Genomic DNA, 19,855 nt, shown 5'->3' on the forward strand with positions numbered 1-19,855 from the left:
ATAACGACATTTTGTAGTTTCATTGATAAAAAAACCCATTTAATTACATAATCATAATACAAGACCATAAGAAGCAACCACAGGAGCTTGCAGGTTTAACAGGTCTTGCTGGTCATGTCCACACTAAAATGAGCACAGAGGCCCATTTTTCTGCTTTATCAGTCTTCATAAGCGGTGACTTCCACGTGAGTGTACGTTATGAAGGCCTTCCGGTTACACTTCTGAAGTGTGGCCCCGAGCTGCTTCCCCGGCCCGACCTCGTAGGTGTGAGGGAACTTCCTCCCCTGCATCCTCTCGTAGATCTCGTGCAGAGTTTGCTCCCACTTCACGGGCGACACCAGCTGCTTCACCAGCTGCCGGCGCACGTGGCTCTCGTTCATGTAGCGTTTGCCGTCCACGTTGGAGTACACGTTGATCTCGGGGCGACGCACCTGAACGGGAGAGAAATCCACGAGTTAGACGTGAAGCACTCGATCAAAATGGAAGAAATAAGCAATTAAAATAGAAATCATCATATTACCGTAATACACAACACTGGTGTGGCTTTAAAATAAAAAGTTAGACTGACCTCCACCTGTCTGAGCACCTCTCTGAGGGGTTCAGTAGCCGACTGCATCAGCTCGGTGTGAAACGCCCCGCTGACCGGGAGAGGTTTGGTCCTCGCGAACTGGAGACGCCGCGAGTTCTGCAGCAGGAAATCCAGAGCCTGAGAAGACAACACAGTGACGCTGAATGAGGTTATTTCAGCATCAGTTGTACATAGCTGTACTTTGGATCAAAACTGCTCCATACCTTTTGGTGCCCCGCGATGACTCGGCCATCAGGGAACAGATAGTTGGCCACGGAGCACACCGGCTCCTCGACCCCCAGGCTACTGCAGTGCTCTTTAGCCTGCGCACACGCATGTTTATACTGGGCCTGAGGTCTACCGATGACTGACAGCATCCCACTAGGAACCAGCTCTGATGCTCTCTGCATGGCCTCTGCACGAACCTTCACCGCATACAGGGCTGGAAGACACGGCGCGGGACACATATGGCACGTTAACTTTAAACCGAGCAACATCTTTGTCATGCACGAGTAAAGAAACACGTTTACCTTCTGCATAGTTCATGGCGCCAGAAAATACCAGGGCAGCAAATTCTCCGACGCTGAAACCTGCAGCAGCAACACACGTCTCAATGGCCTGTGGACAGAAGTGTAAAGAGTCAGATAGAAATCTAAATAAGATGCATTGTTATTAATACATATTAAGTTCCTAACATCAGCTCCAACACATTAATACTAACACAAATATACTTTTTACTCCACCACATTACCTTGATACCTTTAATTACTAGTTACTTTGCAGATGTTAGATTACTAATACAAAATATAATAGTATGTATTACAAATGATCCTCCTTCAACATTACAGTAATGCACACATTAGTCTGAAATGGGCATTTCTGCGCAATGAGTAGCCAATAAAATGATGCAAATACATTGTATTTTTTCACTTTAACAGACAGTTTTATACTGTAGTATAATTTCTTTTTATCAGCCACCTTTGGGTTTTCGTGGTTGAGCCGCTCCACCGCAGCCAGCGAGGTGACGAACACCGCCGGCTGGCAGTGGACCGTCTTCATCAGCTCCTCCTCGGGTCCCTCCAGGCACAGAGACAGCAGGTCGTACCCGAGGATCTTCTGGGCTACCGAGAACATCTCCTTCACGTTCGGGTACTTCACGAGTCCTCTGCCCATGCCCACGAACTGGCTGCCCTGGCCGGGGAAGAGGAGTACGGAGCAGCCGCTGGGGTCCTTCCCGGGTCTCCGCTCCTCGCTGTCCGGGAGAGGAGCGGAGGTCTCGGGCGGAGGGTGGTGAGCTCCGTCCTGGTTGGTGGACAGTCTCCTGCTCAGAGAGACCAGCGACCTGACCGTCCCTCTGGGGACCACTGATGACAACATGGCGTCACCCGATGATGTCAATAAAGACCCATGATCTGCCTGGAAAAACTGCAATGAATGAACTTAAAACTAGAAATATCGTAGCTAACGGTCAGCATGACACTGTCCTGAGAGCCGCCATGTTTATTGACGTCACCGGGGGGTTGAATTTATTTTCCTTCCGGTTCACGTCTCGGTTCTTTCCTGCTGCAGCGCCTCCTACAGGTCACAATATGTCACATGAGTTTATTGACATTGAACAAAATTTAATTAATTTACCATTCCCTAAATAAATAACTTTATAAAACATGTAATACAATTCATGATAACTAATTTTATTGTTATGATCCCTAATATTATTTTTTGTATCTTTGAAGAATAAAACTTAATTGGCCCACCAGGGAAGGACATTTGTCATTTTTCTAATTAGTTGCCCTGCTGTATTAGTTAAGACACAGTAGAAACAATAACTTTGCCAGATTAATTACTTACAAACATAACTTCCTGTGAGTTCAGTTATCAGGATACAATAGAGAGATGTTGTGGTAATTCAAATGTGTTTCCCACAGAAATGACCAATATCACAAAATGATGTTTTATTATTCACCAATAAAATGTATTGTACAGAACTGTAAATGTCATTTGATCTTCGTCAAATGTGTTCTCTTTAAATCATGCATCACATTGTGCATTGGTCTCCCTCTTAGTGTGCATTTCAAAATATAAATATAATACAACATTTCTATATTGTAAATAGCTTTTCTCCTTCTCCTTTCCACTCTCAGCTTTAAACACATGATGAACTATATTTGAAACTTTTCAGATCACATTTGTCCGTTGGGTTTTCTCTGCGATTCGTCTGATCCATCTGACAGGTTTGCGGCCTCCATCTGCTCCTCCAGCGTCTCGCCGTCTTCTGGTGTCTGTCTGTTCTGATCCGCTCTTATCTTGAATTTGGAGATGAACTCGTTACTGGCCAGCGCTCCTTCCTTTTTGGGACACATGTGTTTTGATAATAGGCGATGTTCCAAACTGTCTGCAAAAAAAAAAAACCCAATAACAACAAAGTTTGATCTTTGTGATGAAACATTTGACTTTGAGGTCAGGATTGCAAAAGTAGTAATTTTAGGAGTTATTTGTTTGTTAGCTGAATATCTAAAAAACATGTTTTCAATCAAATTGAGTGGAAAGTTAGAGCATGGTTCAGGGAACAAATGCTTAGATTTTGATGCAGATCCAGATTAATGTTGAAGGATTTTAAAACTAAAAAAGGTTTTTATTAATATTTTCACCCCTAATAGATCAGACTAAGAGCATACTGCACCTCCAGGACCGATGGGCTTCATCAGGCGGTTCAGCTGGACGTTCCAGTGTCGTACGTGTTGACTGGCATACCGCAGCTTCTCTTGTAACTCCTGAAATAAGAAAAACGAACAAGTGGTTTCGAATGAGCTGTTGATTAAACATGCTGCAAACTGAGCCAATCCAAACACACTGTCTCTATCTGACCTCCAGGTGCTGGTGGCTCCTCTGGCGAGAAGCCTGCAGATCCTGGAGCTCCTGAGAGGCCGAGTGAAGGGCTGAGGGGGTGTGATCGTCTGGACTGTCGTCTGAGGCCTCCAGTATGGTGCTGAGGCACTGCAAGGCCCTCTGCTGCTCCTGGAGCAGCTGGAACTGCTTCTTCTTCGCTTCTTCCGCCTGCAGCAACCTGGAGAGGAGGCGTTTGGTTTAGAATAGGTTTTCAAACTGTGTGGCGCTGGTCCTCAGAGGGAGAGACGTGGCCCACTCGAATTTACTTGCTGACCACCGTGACTTTATGGGCAGCAGTTACAGCTCAGAGGCAATTAAGGTGTCCAATTGCTGCAATTTGCGTAAAAGTCATGCTCTTTCTCTGAATCATAACTCAGTTATATCTGAACACAGACGTTATACACATATTTTATGTTTAGTGTGACTTCTACTTGATGATGTCATTATCTGTATGTATGTCGTGGATAAATGTCCATAAATGTCAACAATATAAAATCTGGGTCACAATTTTGTGAAGGTGTCAAACATGTGATTTGGAGTTTCAATGGGAATATTGTGGGTGTGTTTGTTTATTACCTCTCCAGCTCCAGTCTGGCCCTCTCCTCCTCCAGCCGGGCCTGGATCTCCATGTTGAGAGCAGCCTCCAGTCTCCGCTGCGTCAGCTCCAACTCCAGGATCCTCTTTTTCTGTTGCTCAGCCTCCTTTTCCTTCTCCTGCATCTCTGCCTGCATGCTGTCTCTCAACTAGGAGGACACACGCACACGCACACGCACACACACACACACACACACACACACACACACACACACACACACACACACACACACAATTGGGTGGAAAGAACTGACCTATTCCTGAATCACCTTTTCCAGGAATGTCATTACCGCTTCTCCACCACTAGAAATCACTGAAGGTTAAGCCTGACTTTTATAATGCCAATGTTTTTGTGCAGTTTTCAGGACTCTGAATCCAATTTCGGCAAATTGTAAATAAGCATTGTCATCTAAAGAACCTTTCTCTTACCGTCTCGGCCTCTTTCAGCTGTCTCTCCAGCTCCATCTGCACCTCCCTCTGTTTCCTCCTCTCTTTTTCCTCGGCCTCCCTTCGTTTGGTTTCTAATTCGCATGCATGCTGCAAGACGGATAAAGGTTAAAACTGAGCTATGATCAATTGTCCCTCGACTTATTCCTTCCGCATCTTACCTGTATGATGCTTTCTATTTCTGAATTGTGTCTGTCTTTCTCCTTCTCCGTCTTCTCCATCTCCTGCATGTTGGAGTCGTCTGATTGGCTGCTCCGGCTGCTGCAGCTGCTCCGGCTGCGCTCCCGGTGGCTGTGTTCCCGGTGGCTGTGTTCCCGCTGGACGCGTCTCTTCAGTTTGAGTTCGTGGTGAAGGGAGGACTTGCCCACGCTCTGGAGACGGAAAGCTGTCTGAATAGCTGGAGATGTAGCAAAAAGACACACTGTAGGTACTGTAGATACTGTTCATGGTGTTTTATTTATTTTGAGTGTTTCTTTGTGGTTCAATAGCTTATCTCCACCACAAATCCCTAAAATAAACTATGGCCAACAAAGTAGGTTTTGCCAGTGACTAATCCAGGTGTAAGATGATGAATCAAATCAAATATTGATTCATCAAATATCAAATATTGAACATCAATTTACTTAAAATAACAGTTTGGTATTTTGTGAAATACACTTATTTGCTTTTTTGCAGTTAGATGACAAGATCGATACCACTCTCATGTCTGTGCGGTAAATAGGAAGCTAGCAGTTGATTAGCTTAGCTTAGCATAAAGACTGGAAATGGGGGGAGAAACAGCGAGCCCAACAGTAACAAAATCCACCTACCAGCAACATAAAAGCTTACAAATTAACACATGATGTCTTGTTTGTTCAATCTTTACAAAAACAGAAGCATTAACTGACAATTTGTGGTTTTAAAGACGGTTATTTGGTAACTTCATGGAGACTCTATTGTTTGCCTGGAAACCTAACAATAATGGCAAGACTGGATAAAGTCAGGCTAGCTGGTTCACCCTGTTTCAAGTCTTTGTGCTAAGCTAAGCTAGCTGCTGCAGTGGCTACATATCTATCTTCTCATCTGACATCCCAAAATGTCCCAAAATGTAAAACCACTTCTTTACAATGTCTCATCTGAAACCGGTGAATTAAACTAGAATGCACCGGGTACCACCCACACGAGAAATCACTGCAGTCAATATGTAGTTTCTGACTCCGTATGCTTATTCTTATACACACCAACACACCTTGAGTCCACTCCACCTTCTGCCTCTGGTCAGACACGCTCATCTCAAAGGTTTTATTGTGAGTTTTCACACAGAACATACAGCGCTTCCCCTCCCTGTCGGCAATAGGCTGAAACAGAAAGAGGAGACTAAGAAAAGTATCAAAATACAAGGATTATGGGACTTATGTGCTGTATAGGACTTCATCTTAACACATCCAAAGCACAGCATTTGCCTGGACACCATATAATTAAACATGCAGTGTTTGCATTTCCTCACCCACCTCTATGATGCAGCTCTTATTCAGCTGGATCTCCCCTTTCTTGTCACTCAAGGCCTCGCTGACGTAGTAAGCAATGGAGGAGGGCTTCAGCACAAACCAACGCTCAGTCCAGTTCCTGCGTACATGCCCCTTTTTCCACATATAACCCTGGAAACAAGGGACCTCATTTAAGAAGAGCGACGAAGAAGACGACAAACAGAAACAGGAAGATACAGAGAACACTCTCTACCCTCTTGAGGACGTTGTGATACATCTCCAGAAAGACCTCATCCAAAGCCAGACTGAAGGTCTCGGCACTGGTGACCCTCAGGAGCCGGCCTGCACCCATGTGCTCCAGGAAGGTCCATACAGACATGTCGCCTTCCCACACTGTGGCATCCTGGGTTATGAAGTCCTCTAATGGCTTCCCGTCCCACTCCTGGCTCATCGCTGTGGAGATTTTCTTGAGGAGATACTCCACCTAAAAGCAAATATTGCGAGTGTTTTGCAAAAGAGACCACAAATAATAAATATTGACATTATCAAGAACATATTTTATCAGTGTATTTCTGTGACGTAACCCTTTACAGAGGAAAGCTACTGTGCTGATAGCACAAAAGCCGTTTATTTTTGTCTCTGTCCACGGGAAACCAAAAGCATTATGAAGGAAGTGGCGGAAGGAAGAGACTCATTAACTGACTCGCACTTACTTTTGTTCTGCTGCGGAAAAAAATGTGAAACACTCTGACTTTGCTGGGACACGAGCTGGGTTTATATGGAGAATTATATGTCTTTCTAGCAATTAGGAGATTACAGAGTGCCTCGTGTGACTGCCTGAAAACCTGCTGTGTTTCCTTGTTTCCCTGTGTGGTTATTTACTCTATTGATCTTTATCTGACCAGTGAATGTTAGGGAAGGAGTTTCTGCCACTTTTGAATGCATTTTCTACCAGAATGTGCCCCTTTTCTTTGGTTGCTTGATGTTAAAAGGTTTACATTTTATACTCTGAGGTGTAAAAATTCAATCAAATAAAATGAACATGAACTTGAGTCTCAATCGATTCCCTGAAATCAAGTCGCTCCCGACGTTGAGTCCTACGTCAAATTCCTGTTTCACACCAAAATCGACATGTTTTACCTCCTCTGGTATCATCACCAGCGGGTAGCGGTCCTCAGACAGGAGGTTGAATAAACAGAAGAGCTTGAAACAGTCTATTTGCGATAGCAGGGCCCCCTGGGGTAACCCCTTGAAGTTCTTCTTCATGGTCATCATCCAGCACAGGTCATCAAACCTCTCCTTTTCAAACATCCCCTCTTTGACCTGAAATGAAAGAGTCTTAATGACTGAAACGTAATAAACCTGGATTCAAACTTCATCTGATGGAAACGGTTTTAACAACAGACAGAATAGGTATTATAATATAACTGAGCCAATGAGATGATTTCTTTCTCCTAACCCCAAAATAGCACCAAATATATTCATATTAATGTCAATATTAATATCAAATCAGTATCAATATTATGAATAGACTGCTGTCCAAAGCAAATACATTTCCAGGACATGATGGGTATTATAAATCACTCAACCATTGAAATGATTTTTTTCTCCTAACCCCAAAATAACATCAATATAATAATAAAATAGTACTTTCCAATGCTTTGTTTTTACAGAACATAGAAAAAACGAATTATTGTTTAACATATTACAAATAAATATAAACATTTAATTGATACTGATTTAATTGCCGGAGGCGATGTCACAGCCCCAGCACCTTATCCAGTATGTATTTGTTGAGGTAGGGCATGTAGCCATGATTAGACACCGGTCCATCATCATCATCCTGGAAGTGCTCCTCCAGAGCCACGGGGTCGTGTGGGATGTTCAGCACTGTGTACAGGTTGTGAGAAAGCACCTGAAGAACAGACATACAGATGCACATAAGCACATAGCATTGAGGGTTTTGTCCGTGTTTCTTCATACACACATAACCACAGACAGCTGGTCCTTAACATGTCAGGACAGCTTTCTGCTATTTCCCTGGATTCTTCTCTCCTATGGGGGCTCAGTCAGGCATGTAGGAACTGGAAAATAACACTCACCGAGGGAGGAAATAGCTAAATAAGATCTGTACTTGTCGTTCTGTCTTGCCTTTTATTTGAAACACTGATAGTGAGGGTATTATCTCACTACTGTGTGTTTCTGGTCCACAGAGAGAGGTTGGACTTTGAGCTTGAAGCTTCAGCTGGGCCGCCAGTATGAGCAGGCCTATGCTATAAAGAGTAAAGCTTTGTCAAATATGTGGACTTGTGTGTGAGCTTGTAGTGCGTTTGTGTTCAGATTCCCATCGTATAGGACTACAAGTTAGTATTTCACAACATATACGACAGACTACCATTGAGACTGATGACTTTTTGGTTTGTCTTCAGCCAGAATAAAAAAGGGATTTAAATGAAAAGTAGCATATTTAAAAGTCTGTTTCTGTGTCCAGCGGACGCCCCTCGCTCTCAGTTTCCTGATCTTAAAATGACCACACACAGTCCTGCTTACCTTCAACTGCGATTTGGACACTTTCCCGCACTTCTCGACGTCCAGAGATGTGAAAGCGTACCAGATGGATTTGAGGAGCTCGGATTTTAAGTCCATGTTGGAGACCTCGCTGTGCGCAAAAACAAGTACATTTCCAAGCGCAGCGCGGCGGCTTTTACGCAGCGACGGGCGAAGCGAGTGGTGGTGAGAATTGCCAAATAAAATGTGGGGCAGTACAGGCTGCTGTGCAAACTGCGGAGTCAGATGTAGGACAGACTTAAAGAGGCGGAGAGTAGAGCTAGAGGCCTATACTTTCCTCCAAAATACATGCTTTTAAAACGATTTTTTGTTTTGCAAATGTCAAACACTTTAGACAAGTCTAGTTTACATTATTCTCAATATATTTTGGATAATCTCTTTTGCCATCCATTCTTGAAAACGTGTATCTGAATAAAATGGACAGACTTACAGGGCAAATTACACATACCCAAGATATATAAGACATTTATCCAGACTACAGTGTAGATTTCCTCAAAGTGATGCCAGTGACAATGTGTTATCAGATTCAGGAGACCTTTCACCGAGGCATTAAAGACACCCATTTGGGAAAAGAGCCTGAAGCAATATTTATTTTGGTAACTTTAATATCTGAAATATCTGAAAAAGTTTGAATAATAAAGCTTTTAATACATATTTAAGGGTTTGAAACCAATCAAAATACTAATTGGAGAAAGTAATTCCATGATTTATATGATTGTAAGTTTTTAAGGTTGTAATATAAATTAGTTAAAGTAAAAACCTTTAATTTATCAATGTGACGCTTAATGTGATAGTGATTTTACATTTGCACAACTCTGCAGCCATTTTGTGTCCCTTCCTTAGAGCATTTGTTTTGGTAGAGTAGAAGTCATAAATACTGCACAGTAAAGTACCCAACCCAAAATAGGTTTCAGAGGTATTAAGATTAAGAGTACAATGCCTCTTGTGGTTTTCCTGACTTAAGGTGCTGCTCGAAGAGCTCCACTTCAGTGTGATGCAACTTCTGGTGGGGATGTAGCAACCTCAGGCAAAATAGTTTTAATAAGGACAACGTAATCAGATAGAAAGCATCCGCAAGCCTTGTTAGATCATAATGTAGGCTAATCAATACTATAATTAGGCCATGAAATTCATTGTTGAGGCCACCGCCCACAGCCTTCATGTTTCTAAATGTAGATATATGGCGGCTTTAAGGTAATCTTTGTGATGAATTGTGAACTTCATATTGCTCAATTTGAGCAGATGATGTAGCTCATAATGTTCCGCTCCATAAACGAATCAATGCTAGGTCACGCTGCTTTGTTTCGTCACACTCAGCAGTGCGTCTGTGTCTCTCCCTTCAAGGGCAGATGTAATCACCGTTGTCTCAGGTGGTGTAGAAATTAGACGTCGTTCGGTGAGCCATAACTCAGAATGGCCCGGCCAGAGGTCTCCGTGAGGATGGACCACTCCCAGCGCTGAGAATTTACCACTCTGGCACATTTCCAACATGGCCTTCCTCATAAAGTAAAGCCCTAAAGCTGTTTTTAAAGCACATTCAAATGAAAACAGGAGGTGCGAACCTGCCACCTGTCAGGACCAGGGACACACTCTTCACTTATTTCCACCTCTAAGAGGAAAATACTCACATTAACACCCCCAAAACCGCTCTTCAGTGATTCACAAGACGTTAGACATGCATGAAAGTACAAGAATGCTGTTGCCACTTATCAATATCACATCGTGCAACGAGGCAGAGATTTTTTGTTTATTGTTTGACAGACATAGTTTACAGTTTCAGTCATGCATGTTCACACTGTTCAATACCACTCATAACATTCAGATTTTGTTGTTGTTTTGTGCATAGATTGAATATTTTTAATTGGGACGATCTGATCCTTATGGTGTACTTTGAGGAACAAAAATAAGTTCACCGCCGTCTCTCAAAACACAATAATACAACACCCAAACATTAATACAGGCTACATAATCCTAAATATCACGACAAAGGCAGACAATATCTTATATATCATTCATGATTAAGCCTGAGAAACGCAGAAATGTGTTGATTGACACAACTCCAGTAACTAATTGTGCAGTTAAAATGTGTACGAGTCCAACCTGTTGAAATATTTGTATTAACTTTAACGATTAGAGAACGTACACATCTACGTGTGCAATAATGCAACTAAAGCCTTCTGCAAATATCGTAATGACATTTGCATTTCAGAGGCAAAACTGAAAGAAAAACCTTTTAATAATAAACTTGACACGAGGAAACGGCGTTCTGACTTTTACTCGGGACAGAAACGTCCCCAATGTGAGACTTGGCAACCCCGGTTAAATATGAAGCTACAGCCAGGAGACGGTTAGCTTAGCGTAGACTGACTGTAAACAAGTGGAAACAGCTAGTCTCGTCTCTTCTAACTCTCCCGCAACACAGCGAATGAATGGCATTCCCCAAAAATGTTGAGTTTTTTTATCTGTCAACTTGAGTTTGATGTTGAAGAAGAGAAAGTTTCATGCTAACTGAGGGTTGCACATCTGGGTCATAAAAAGGGTTATTCCCAATATTCAGTGATTTAAATCAACTTTGTGCTTCAGAATATACAAACGCGAGCAACACAGAGACATCTGGGAGAACATTTTTTTTTTTTTAAAGCAGTCATTATTTCACCTCAACATTTACAGCCTGTCAGATGTAAACAGCACAAAATACCACGGACACAAATAGCTTATTTAGCTCTTTTTAAGCGCACCATTCTAGCACAGTGTTGTTTTTGTGATGGAAGAACTAAATGGTGTGGACACGAACATCTGTTGAACACAGACTGAATCATCTGAGGTGGAAAACTGCTGGTGAACATTCCTGTGCATTCGGTGGTGAGATGTACCAAATCCCAGCAGTTAACCCTAAATAACATTTATTTACATTCTACATGAAGCACATTAATCCATGCCGATATTTAAACATTACTGAAACAAAGTCTCATTGTACTTCCATCTAGTTTTTGAGATTTACAGTGTGCTGCCCGACGTGGTCCCACCCCAAAATGTCAGACTTCTCCTTTTGCAGGTATCAAATGTACACACCTCCCACCTTGCTATGTTTTTTTAATTGTGCAGAAGACCAGGCAAAAGTGTAAAAGAGTTGTGAAGTGTAAGGAATTGCTGGTTCCTTGAGTATTTATTTAACCACTAAATTCCCATTTGCTTTTAATATCTTCAACGTTCGGCTAATATTGATCTCCTGACATGTTTCCTGGAAACCTGGACGCCTGACATAACTCCCAACACTTTAGAACTCCATTACTCTTCAAGGGCAGCGTCTCATTCCCAATCCTAATTATCTACAAATCAGTCAATCCTTGGCGTAGGTTGCCTACATTTTTTAAATTGACCGTTAATGTGCCACCACACGCCCATGTTGTCTTGGTGCCAGTCTGTTGGCCAGCAGACAGGCCAGGGCGATGCCTCCGACTTGGGTGAAGGCCAATCCCATCACGGTGGCGGCAATGTGGAAGACGTTGTCGTTGACCAAACTGAAGACTTTGAGGAAGCAGCCGTGTGGATGGATTCCCGCTGCTGCGACTCCTTCAACGTCATCCGACAGAAGAGGTCGATTCTTGCAGCCCTTGCGCCTCACGCAGCAGCTGTCCGGCAGGGACACCGAGGTGCCGTTCTCGTTGGGCAGGAAGGTCATATGCTGGATAGCCCAGTCTGACGTGAGCCAGTCATGCCAACCCTCAGCTCCACAACACTCCAGGGCCCTCTGCAAGCTGTCTAACGCGTCAGCACGCCCTTCGTCCTCGGTGTAGCCGGCCACCGCTCGCTGTAAGCCGCTGCGAAATCCCCCGGCGATGTCTTCGCGATAGAAGAGACCCGAGAGTCCAGCTGCCAAACCGGCTATAAGTGCAGCAAGTTGAAAGAAACCGTAAGCCCTGAGCACGGCGGGCAAGTTGGCCGCCACCCCTAGACAGCCCAGGAAGCCCCAAGCAGTGACGGCCGCACCTGTGGACAGAAGGATGAGAGGGGCGTTGGGGTAGCGGTTGGCAGACAGCAGCATGTAGTCCGCCAGGGAAATCTGCGCCCACACACCCAGGGTGAGGATGGCCAAGCCGGCTGCCCAGAAGAGGCAGCTGAAGGCCAGGAGACCCAGGCGCAGGAGGTGCATGACTCCCACTGGGCGGCAGCAGGGTGGGGCAGCGCCCACAGGTGGAGGGGCAGGGGGCGCCAGGGAGGCCTCTGAGCACACGGACAAGGACAGTCGCTGCTGCTGCTCGTGGAGCTGCTCCTCCTGCTCTTGGTAGGGCGACAGCAGGTAGCCGGGGATCGCGGAGGGTCGGCGAGGAAGAGGAGGTGGAGTGAGCAGGTCGAGACCCCGCGGGGAGGAATGTCGTCGCACAGCCAGCTGCTGGTGTTCCCAGTCCAGAGCTTGTCTGCTGGGACTCGGCCGAGCTGACAGCGAGTTGTAAGGCAATGCAGAGCTCATGATCTCGCCTCCGGTTTTATTTACTCCCCACTCTCTCTCTCTTCGACACACTCCTCCTCTCTCTCTCTTTCTTCTTCTATCAGTGCCTCACTAACGTTCTCCTGCAACACACAATCCCCCCGACTTCTTTATGACTGGTCATTAATCCGCCATCAACACCCCAAACGCCGACTGGACTGTAAATCACACCGGTGGGTGTCGCGTCGTGCGGTTATCTGCATCCACAGCTTCGTTGTCTCCACCGTATTTATGCGTTTATTTCGGGCGTCCTTTCCACCTGCATGGTCACCAGCTCTTCTAATTCCGCCGCCGATAGTCACATCCACACATCTGGCTGCTCGCTGCTGCACCTCGCTCTGGTCAAAGCGAGAGGTGATTGCAGTGGGAAGGACCTGAAACCCACCCATGCACACCCTCTCTCGGTGTGGAGGAGACATCCCTTTGAGTTTTAACATTTTTTTTACTGTGAGTTTTAACTTCCATTTGTGGAATACGTGAACTGGGGCAAACTCTACGACTGTCTTTGTGATGTCTTTGTAAAATGTAAAAACTTTACCCATGTTTAACTTTTTGTATATTGTGTCAAATGAAAATATTAAACTAGTAGCCCAACAGTGTCAGTCGAGGACGTGATCTATTTAAATCTAATGGAGTAATGGACCTATTATATAACTATATACTTATAGCACTACTTACTATATAGTTATTAAGATATGAAGACATGCAAGTGCCAGTGGTTTAGACTGCACTGTAACTGCTCTTTGTTTAAATGATGCAGCCAGTTTAATCCTGGCGATTCCTGCTCGGCATCTGCCTCCCTCCCATCAGAGCTGATTAAAGCCTCTCAGGTAATTAAACACGTTCATACAGCTCCGTCTTTATAAGGACAAGCATGATATTGACATGATGACAGAGAGGGGGGTAATCAGATGGATTGTTGTTCTAGTCTACATACAGCTTTACGCTTTAAATTATGTTTAGGCCGCAGAAAGCAGCTCAACAATGAGGTGTGACTGGCCACAAATGGCTCTTATATCGATTTCTCAAGTGTTTACCGGGTTACACAGACGGATTAAAGGAGCTTGCTCTCCACCCGGTGTGTGAAGGACACAAGAGAAGGCAGGATGAAGACAGAAGGGTTTTTACCACAGACAGCTGGGGGTCTGCAGAGGAAATGTGAGCCGTGTTTACGATGTTTATAATTAATTTTTGCTCCATAACCATCAGCTCACTGGGTTTTATGTGCACTCTGGACAGAAACCAAGGAAATACATCACCTCACACATGCAGGACGAGATTTCAAAGGCAACTCCAAGACAGCTCATTGGAAATACAGCCGGGGAGGGGGAAACCCTCATTTTGGTCGCTGCAGAGTTGCCCTTTTGAAACAGACACAACAAAAGCAATGCCTTATTAAAGTAGAGTTCCCCAACCTTTCTGGCTTGTGGTGAACAAAGCTATGCTCATATTTGATAATTGTTACAAGGCTGAAATGATAAAACAAAAGTCAACAGTCCTGCTACCTGCTCTGTTGAGCTGTACTAAGGCACAGTGTGCTTTGTGTTCAATGCTAACATCAGCATGCTAACAGGCTAAGCAGGTATAATGTTTACCATGTGCACCATCTTTGGTTGGCGTGTTAGCATGCTAACATTTGTTAATCAGCACAAAATACAGCTGCCACCCGCAGCTGTATTTTGTATTTTATGGGAATAACCGGTATTTATAGACCTACATCAAAGTACTGTACAAATTAAAAGTTTACCTGCTGACGCTGCTGCAGGGGGAGTTATTGAAATTCGTCCTGGCAATCCATCAAATCGTTTTTTCCCACTCAAAAGCAAAACTATCAACCGCATAGTGTTGCTCAAATCTAATTTTGTGCAGCATAATTGTGTTTTTCTACCATCTATCAGTGACTCCTCGTTGCGTGGCCTCAAGTTGAGAACTGTTCCACTAAAGTACGATGCACCACAGACACGACAGAAACTATGTCTGCAGCAAAAACACAATATTATACACTTCATAAAGGTACGTTTTATTGCAGGGGATTACACAGGTTTTGGTTTTATGGCGTACTACCAGAGCCTTGTCTAGAGTACACCATACAAATGTATACATAATATATATATACACTTTTTTTCACCTTGTAAATTTACTCAAAATGTTGAAGAATGCAACAGTACCAAACAATCATCATTTGGTACTAAAGTCTGTACAGTTAAGACATGTGGACACATGCTTCTCTCCTGATAAACACTTAATACATTTGACAAAGCTAAATATCTGAACACAAGCATCCTGAAACCACGTACGTTCGTTTTCACAACTCTCCTGATTTGACCGATGAGCTAGTCTCCATTAGTCACTTATTGATTTGATTCCTCAGGCTGGATGGAGTCCACAGACTGCGCTGCTTCCGCCTCTTCCCCGTGTTTCTCCATGTGTTTCTTAAGCTTGGCCTTGGACCCGAACGTTTTCGCGCAGCGTTCACAGTAAGGCTTCAGCGGCTTCAACCCCGAATGGCTTCGCCTGTGTCGCGCCAGCTCCGACGAGCTCTTGAACTTGAGCTCGCAGACGTTGCAGGGGTACGGCCTCTCGCCCGTGTGAATACGCTGGTGCAGCTGAGCCTCGCCGAGGGTGAGGAACGACTTCTCGCAGTGTCCGCAGGGGAACGGCCGCTCTCCCGTGTGAATGAGGTTGTGTCTGGTCAGCGCGTACGGTTTGGTGAAGCCCTTCCCGCAGTAGGTGCAGGGGTACGGGCGGGCGCCGGTGTGCGAGACGATATGCTCCTGCTGGGTTTTCTTGCTCTTGAAGCGTTTGTCACACTGAGGGCAGGAGTAGGGCCTGTCGTCCACATGAGACCGGTGATGTTTTGAAAGCTCTCCCTGTGACAAGAAGCCCTTCCCACACTGAGAGCAGAGGAAAGGCTTCTCCCCCGTGTGCATCCTCTCGTGTCTGGCCAGCACAGACACCAGCGTGAACCTCTTGGGGCAGTGGGAGCACTGGAAAGGCCGCTCCCCTGTGTGAACACGGAGGTGTTTCATGAACATGAAGCGCAGCGAGAACCGCTTGCTGCACTGGTTACACTGGTACGGCCGCTCCCCGGTGTGGGTGGACATATGCCTCTTGACGTCAGAGCGCCGAGTGTACGTCTTGTCACAATGTGGACACTTGAACTGACTCTTCACTTGATGCACCTGCCGGTGCTGGGAGCGCGCGAGCAGGGAGTCGAAGCCCTCGCCGCACTGCCGGCAGATGTAGCGCTTAGCGGAGACATGAGACTTCCTGTGCTCGAGCAGCTCCGAGGAAGTCGGGAAGCTGTGGCTGCAGATGGAGCAGATCTGAGGAAGCTGGCTGTCTCGCGAGTGAGACTTCTTATGGTGGACCGTCAGCGTGCGGAGGTTAGCGAAGGAGCTCCCGCACAGCTGGCAGGAGAAGGAAATGGCCACGCCGTGGTGTTTGCTCTCGTGTTTGGCCAGATCCCACGAGTGCTGGAAGGTTCGATCGCACTGCGAGCAGTGAAAGGGTCTCTCTCCGGTGTGCGTGAGCTGGTGTCTCCTCACGTCTGACGAGCGGGTGAACGTCTTACCGCACGTTTCACATGCGAGGGCCTTCCGTCTGCTTTGGGGCTGAGGCACGTCTACTTTGCTTTGAGCGTCGGGCTGCTCTGCTTTGCTCTCCCCTTTGTTTCCTTTGGGGAAAAGTTTAATGGATGTAAAAATCTCATCCGTGCTAGAAGGAGACGGAGCAAATTTGGCTCCGGAGAGAGTCTTGTATACTTCAGTGGGAACACTTTGCATGTGGAAGTGAGGAGGGCTGTTTTCCTCCGAGTTGTGGAAGGGACACTGAGAGCAGGTAAAGATGATGGACGTCATCTCGTCCGCATCACCTGCAAATTAAAAAAGACGTAAGTGTGAGTAAAGTAGGTGTATTATAATTTAAAAAAAACTCCAAGATGTTTCTCTTCTTCTTATCAAAATGTTACCTGTGTTGATTCCTTTGATGGCGATAACAGAGTGGGCAACGGATACATCAGCTTTGCTCCTGGTGAAGTAAAAATGTTGAATCGTTAACAATTGTCTGTCAGGAAATAATTGTGATTTGGGAAATAATATTTCAAGTGTCACAACAATTACTAGCTCTTGTCTCACTGATTTACCAAAATGCAATTTATTCCTAAAAAGAAATCTCCAAAATGAACCGGGATGAAATGAAATGCAGCACTGAGTGCATGAATGATAAGAATTGTTATCATGAATGTATTTCCCAGACTAGTTTTTTTGTTACTGTTACTATGTAATGTTGTAAAACTCTTCCTAATAAAACAGTGAGTGACAAAAAAGGAAATAAACTGGTCAGACTGGTGATATTGATCACATTACATTTTCGGTTCTTCCCCACTTTCCCTGGAAGACCTCTGGACTTTCTCCTGCCAACTGGGTGAGATCTTCATTTGTAGACGAGTGGATCGGCGCACATTGGGTGAACCGGGAGACTGTTGAGTTTCAGCGACTGGATCCTCACCGAGGACATCCGTCGTGTCCTCATGGACAGAAAAGGATTCATGGTCATCCCTTAAATCTGCACAAGAGCTGAAACTGCTCTCTATGCCTCCAGGTTGGAAATCCTCCTCCACCTCTTCAACATTTTCTGTTTTCTCATCAGTTTGGTCTCTCGTTTCATGTCCTTCCTGTGTTTTTCCTTCATCTAGTGCATTTCCTAACCCAAACTCATCATTCAGGGACGAATCATTACTCTTTCCTGTTAGTACATCTTGACCGAGGCTCTCCTTCCTCAGTGCAAAGGTTTTCGTCAAGGTCTCTAGAGCTTTAGCCACATCCACAGTTTCACTCGTTTCTTCTGCCCTCGAGCTGGCGGCCTCCTCTGCACTCACAGCCACTATCTCCTCTTCGTAGAAGTCGGTCTGAACTTGCACTTCAGCCGATTCGATCATTTCTTCATCTACTTCAGACGCGGCAACTTCGACTTCGGTGTAGACGGCCACAACGCTGTACTGGTCCGTTCCCACAAAAGTGACGGGGTTTAGGACATTAGCGTAGTTGTGGATGGATTCCAGCCCGACGGAGATGTTTGTCTTTTGCGAGGGCGGAATGGATAAAGCAGACATGATGCAGCTACCAATGGTGGACGAAGGGCCGTCTACAAGGACAGAAGACAAGGAATCACTGGTTGAAAAACTTTTAAGGCAATTTATTATTACTTTTATCAACTAATTGTCTACTGGTTGAGTCTATAAAGTATCAGGAAATAGTCAAATTTACTTAAATTGACATAAACTTTCTGTCGACCGACTAGTGATTTCAGCTCTACTCACACGGCATTTTCAGTTGTCCTGAACTTTTGTAGTGCTCGAAGATTAACCTCAGCTCTTCAGGTGACGACCGAACACATTCGTCCGCCACAGAAGGAGCCGAGCCGAGCCAGGCCGCAGTCTGGAATCACAGTGTGTGATAAATGGCAAACGCTTTGCAGAAGGAAAAACAACCTGAGACAACTGGATGGACAGACTGACCTGTTTTAAATCCGGTACCGGAAGCAGCTTTTCCAATTTTGAGAGCAGCTCCCACAATAAGACGTGCAGAGCAGCATCGTATTGTGGCCCATATTCCACTGGGAACACCTCCTGGAAGAGATAATTAAATGTCAATTCACTGGAGGACTTATTGAGAGTATTCTCAAATGAAGAAAGTATTTAAATCCGTCTGACCTGGAAGAAATACGCTCTCTCGACTGGATCTTTCAGCAGGCTCTGAACAAGAGCAACGAAAGTGGACTCTGTTGTTTTCACCTCTGCGTCCCTGTACTGCCACAGATAGGATTCACGTCACTTAAGGATTATCATTATTTGTCATATAAAAGGTGTTCCTTTGCTGTACTTACATCTGTGTTTGCGTTGGTTATTGGGAGTCTATCCAAATGGCTCTGGATCACTTGAGAATCAACAGAACCTCGAGCCGAGCCTTTGCAAAGCTCCAGAATCAACTGAAATACCAACAAATTGTTACGCGCAAAATCATTAGAAAAGACAAATGTACAATGTGACACAATACACAACTTCTGCTCACCCTGGCTCTTAGACCCAGAATGAGCTGGGCTCTCTGTCTGTGGTTGATCAGTCCAGGGACCGCCTCGGTCACCATGAACACAAACTCCTGGAGCTTCTCATAATTCACGACATCTTTCTGCTTCGCCAGCTGCCACATTGCTGCAGACAGAAGCTGCAGTGGGGGCACCAGCAGGCGAAGAGATGCCAGAGGTAGGCTGGGGTCTGAAACATGAAGGTGTAATGTGAGAGGTGGTCTGTTGAGAGGACATCAAAGAGCACTTCCAGACATACTCATCAAAACTCATTTAAATTAAAATATTAAAAAAGTACAACTAATTATAACTACCCCCACTAAGAACCTACCATAAGCCTATGAACCCGTCTAATGACTGGATAAACTACTTGATGTGAGTTTGAAAATTGCAATTTGGAAAAGTATCTGCAGCTGTGCAACAACGAACTCTATTTATTCATATTATTGCATGGAATCTGGCTATCAACGTCATTTCTAACGCAGTAACACCAGTTTCTAACGGCATGTTTCCATTAAATAGACAGATCCCGCTAACATAAACAAAGCCTGCACTAAATTACAGCGGGATTTAATTATTAATATACGTACCGTTTATTTTCTCTATTGACCCAACAACCTCCATTCGTGCAATATGTATCCCGTGGTGCTGATAAACAAATGTAAAATAATGTTTGATTATTTTTTTATAGCTAACATGCGCTGTTAGTACGCAAGCACCCGTTTCCTCAACTCTTGCGTTTCCTCTTTTCAA

General features: G+C 44.8%; 4 protein-coding genes across 8 annotated transcripts; all 4 read right to left on the minus strand.

The window, feature by feature from the left end:
• Positions 1–9: 9 nt before the first annotated feature.
• On the minus strand, positions 10–2,091 carry mcat (malonyl CoA:ACP acyltransferase (mitochondrial)). Its single transcript, XM_076111538.1, has 5 exons — positions 1,547–2,091; positions 1,099–1,186; positions 793–1,010; positions 569–706; positions 10–431 (listed from the first exon to the last, which is right to left on the minus strand). Exons 1-5 carry the CDS (start codon positions 1,943–1,945, stop codon positions 159–161), a joined length of 1,116 nt encoding a protein of 371 aa, XP_075967653.1. The 5' UTR covers positions 1,946–2,091; the 3' UTR covers positions 10–158.
• A 243-nt stretch (positions 2,092–2,334) lies between these two features.
• def6c (DEF6 guanine nucleotide exchange factor c) lies at positions 2,335–8,832 on the minus strand. The gene is made up of 12 exons (XM_076111660.1): positions 8,512–8,832; positions 7,736–7,876; positions 7,102–7,284; positions 6,215–6,445; positions 5,986–6,132; positions 5,724–5,832; positions 4,657–4,892; positions 4,478–4,585; positions 4,031–4,197; positions 3,434–3,632; positions 3,249–3,339; positions 2,335–2,960 (listed from the first exon to the last, which is right to left on the minus strand). Exons 1-12 carry the CDS (start codon positions 8,605–8,607, stop codon positions 2,749–2,751), a joined length of 1,920 nt encoding a protein of 639 aa, XP_075967775.1. The 5' UTR covers positions 8,608–8,832; the 3' UTR covers positions 2,335–2,748.
• A 1,068-nt stretch (positions 8,833–9,900) lies between these two features.
• Positions 9,901–14,282, minus strand: LOC142971034 (tetraspanin-7-like). 2 transcript variants are annotated; one of them, XM_076111623.1, is made up of 2 exons: positions 12,607–14,282; positions 9,901–12,519 (listed from the first exon to the last, which is right to left on the minus strand). In XM_076111623.1, exons 1-2 carry the CDS (start codon positions 12,998–13,000, stop codon positions 11,912–11,914), a joined length of 1,002 nt encoding a protein of 333 aa, XP_075967738.1. In that variant the 5' UTR covers positions 13,001–14,282; the 3' UTR covers positions 9,901–11,911. The 2 variants fall into 2 exon arrangements, with proteins under 2 accessions (XP_075967738.1, XP_075967737.1); XM_076111622.1 differs by having other exon boundaries at positions 9,901–14,282.
• Positions 14,283–15,026: 744 nt separating this feature from the next.
• On the minus strand, positions 15,027–19,841 carry LOC142971032 (uncharacterized). 4 transcript variants are annotated; one of them, XM_076111616.1, is made up of 9 exons: positions 19,693–19,841; positions 19,090–19,292; positions 18,905–19,006; positions 18,732–18,827; positions 18,537–18,647; positions 18,339–18,456; positions 17,386–18,163; positions 16,989–17,047; positions 15,027–16,892 (listed from the first exon to the last, which is right to left on the minus strand). In XM_076111616.1, exons 1-9 carry the CDS (start codon positions 19,724–19,726, stop codon positions 15,370–15,372), a joined length of 3,024 nt encoding a protein of 1,007 aa, XP_075967731.1. In that variant the 5' UTR covers positions 19,727–19,841; the 3' UTR covers positions 15,027–15,369. The 4 variants fall into 4 exon arrangements, with proteins under 4 accessions (XP_075967731.1, XP_075967732.1, XP_075967733.1 ...); XM_076111617.1 differs by lacking the exon at positions 19,693–19,841 and adding an exon at positions 19,434–19,588; XM_076111618.1 differs by lacking the exon at positions 18,339–18,456 and having other exon boundaries at positions 18,732–18,822.
• Between the last annotated feature and the right edge of the window lie 14 nt (positions 19,842–19,855).

Source organism: Anarhichas minor, unplaced genomic scaffold (genome assembly GCF_050575085.1).
Source record: "Anarhichas minor isolate MPS153535 unplaced genomic scaffold, ASM5057508v1 ptg000045l, whole genome shotgun sequence".
NCBI classification, from domain to species: domain Eukaryota; kingdom Metazoa; phylum Chordata; class Actinopteri; order Perciformes; family Anarhichadidae; genus Anarhichas; species Anarhichas minor.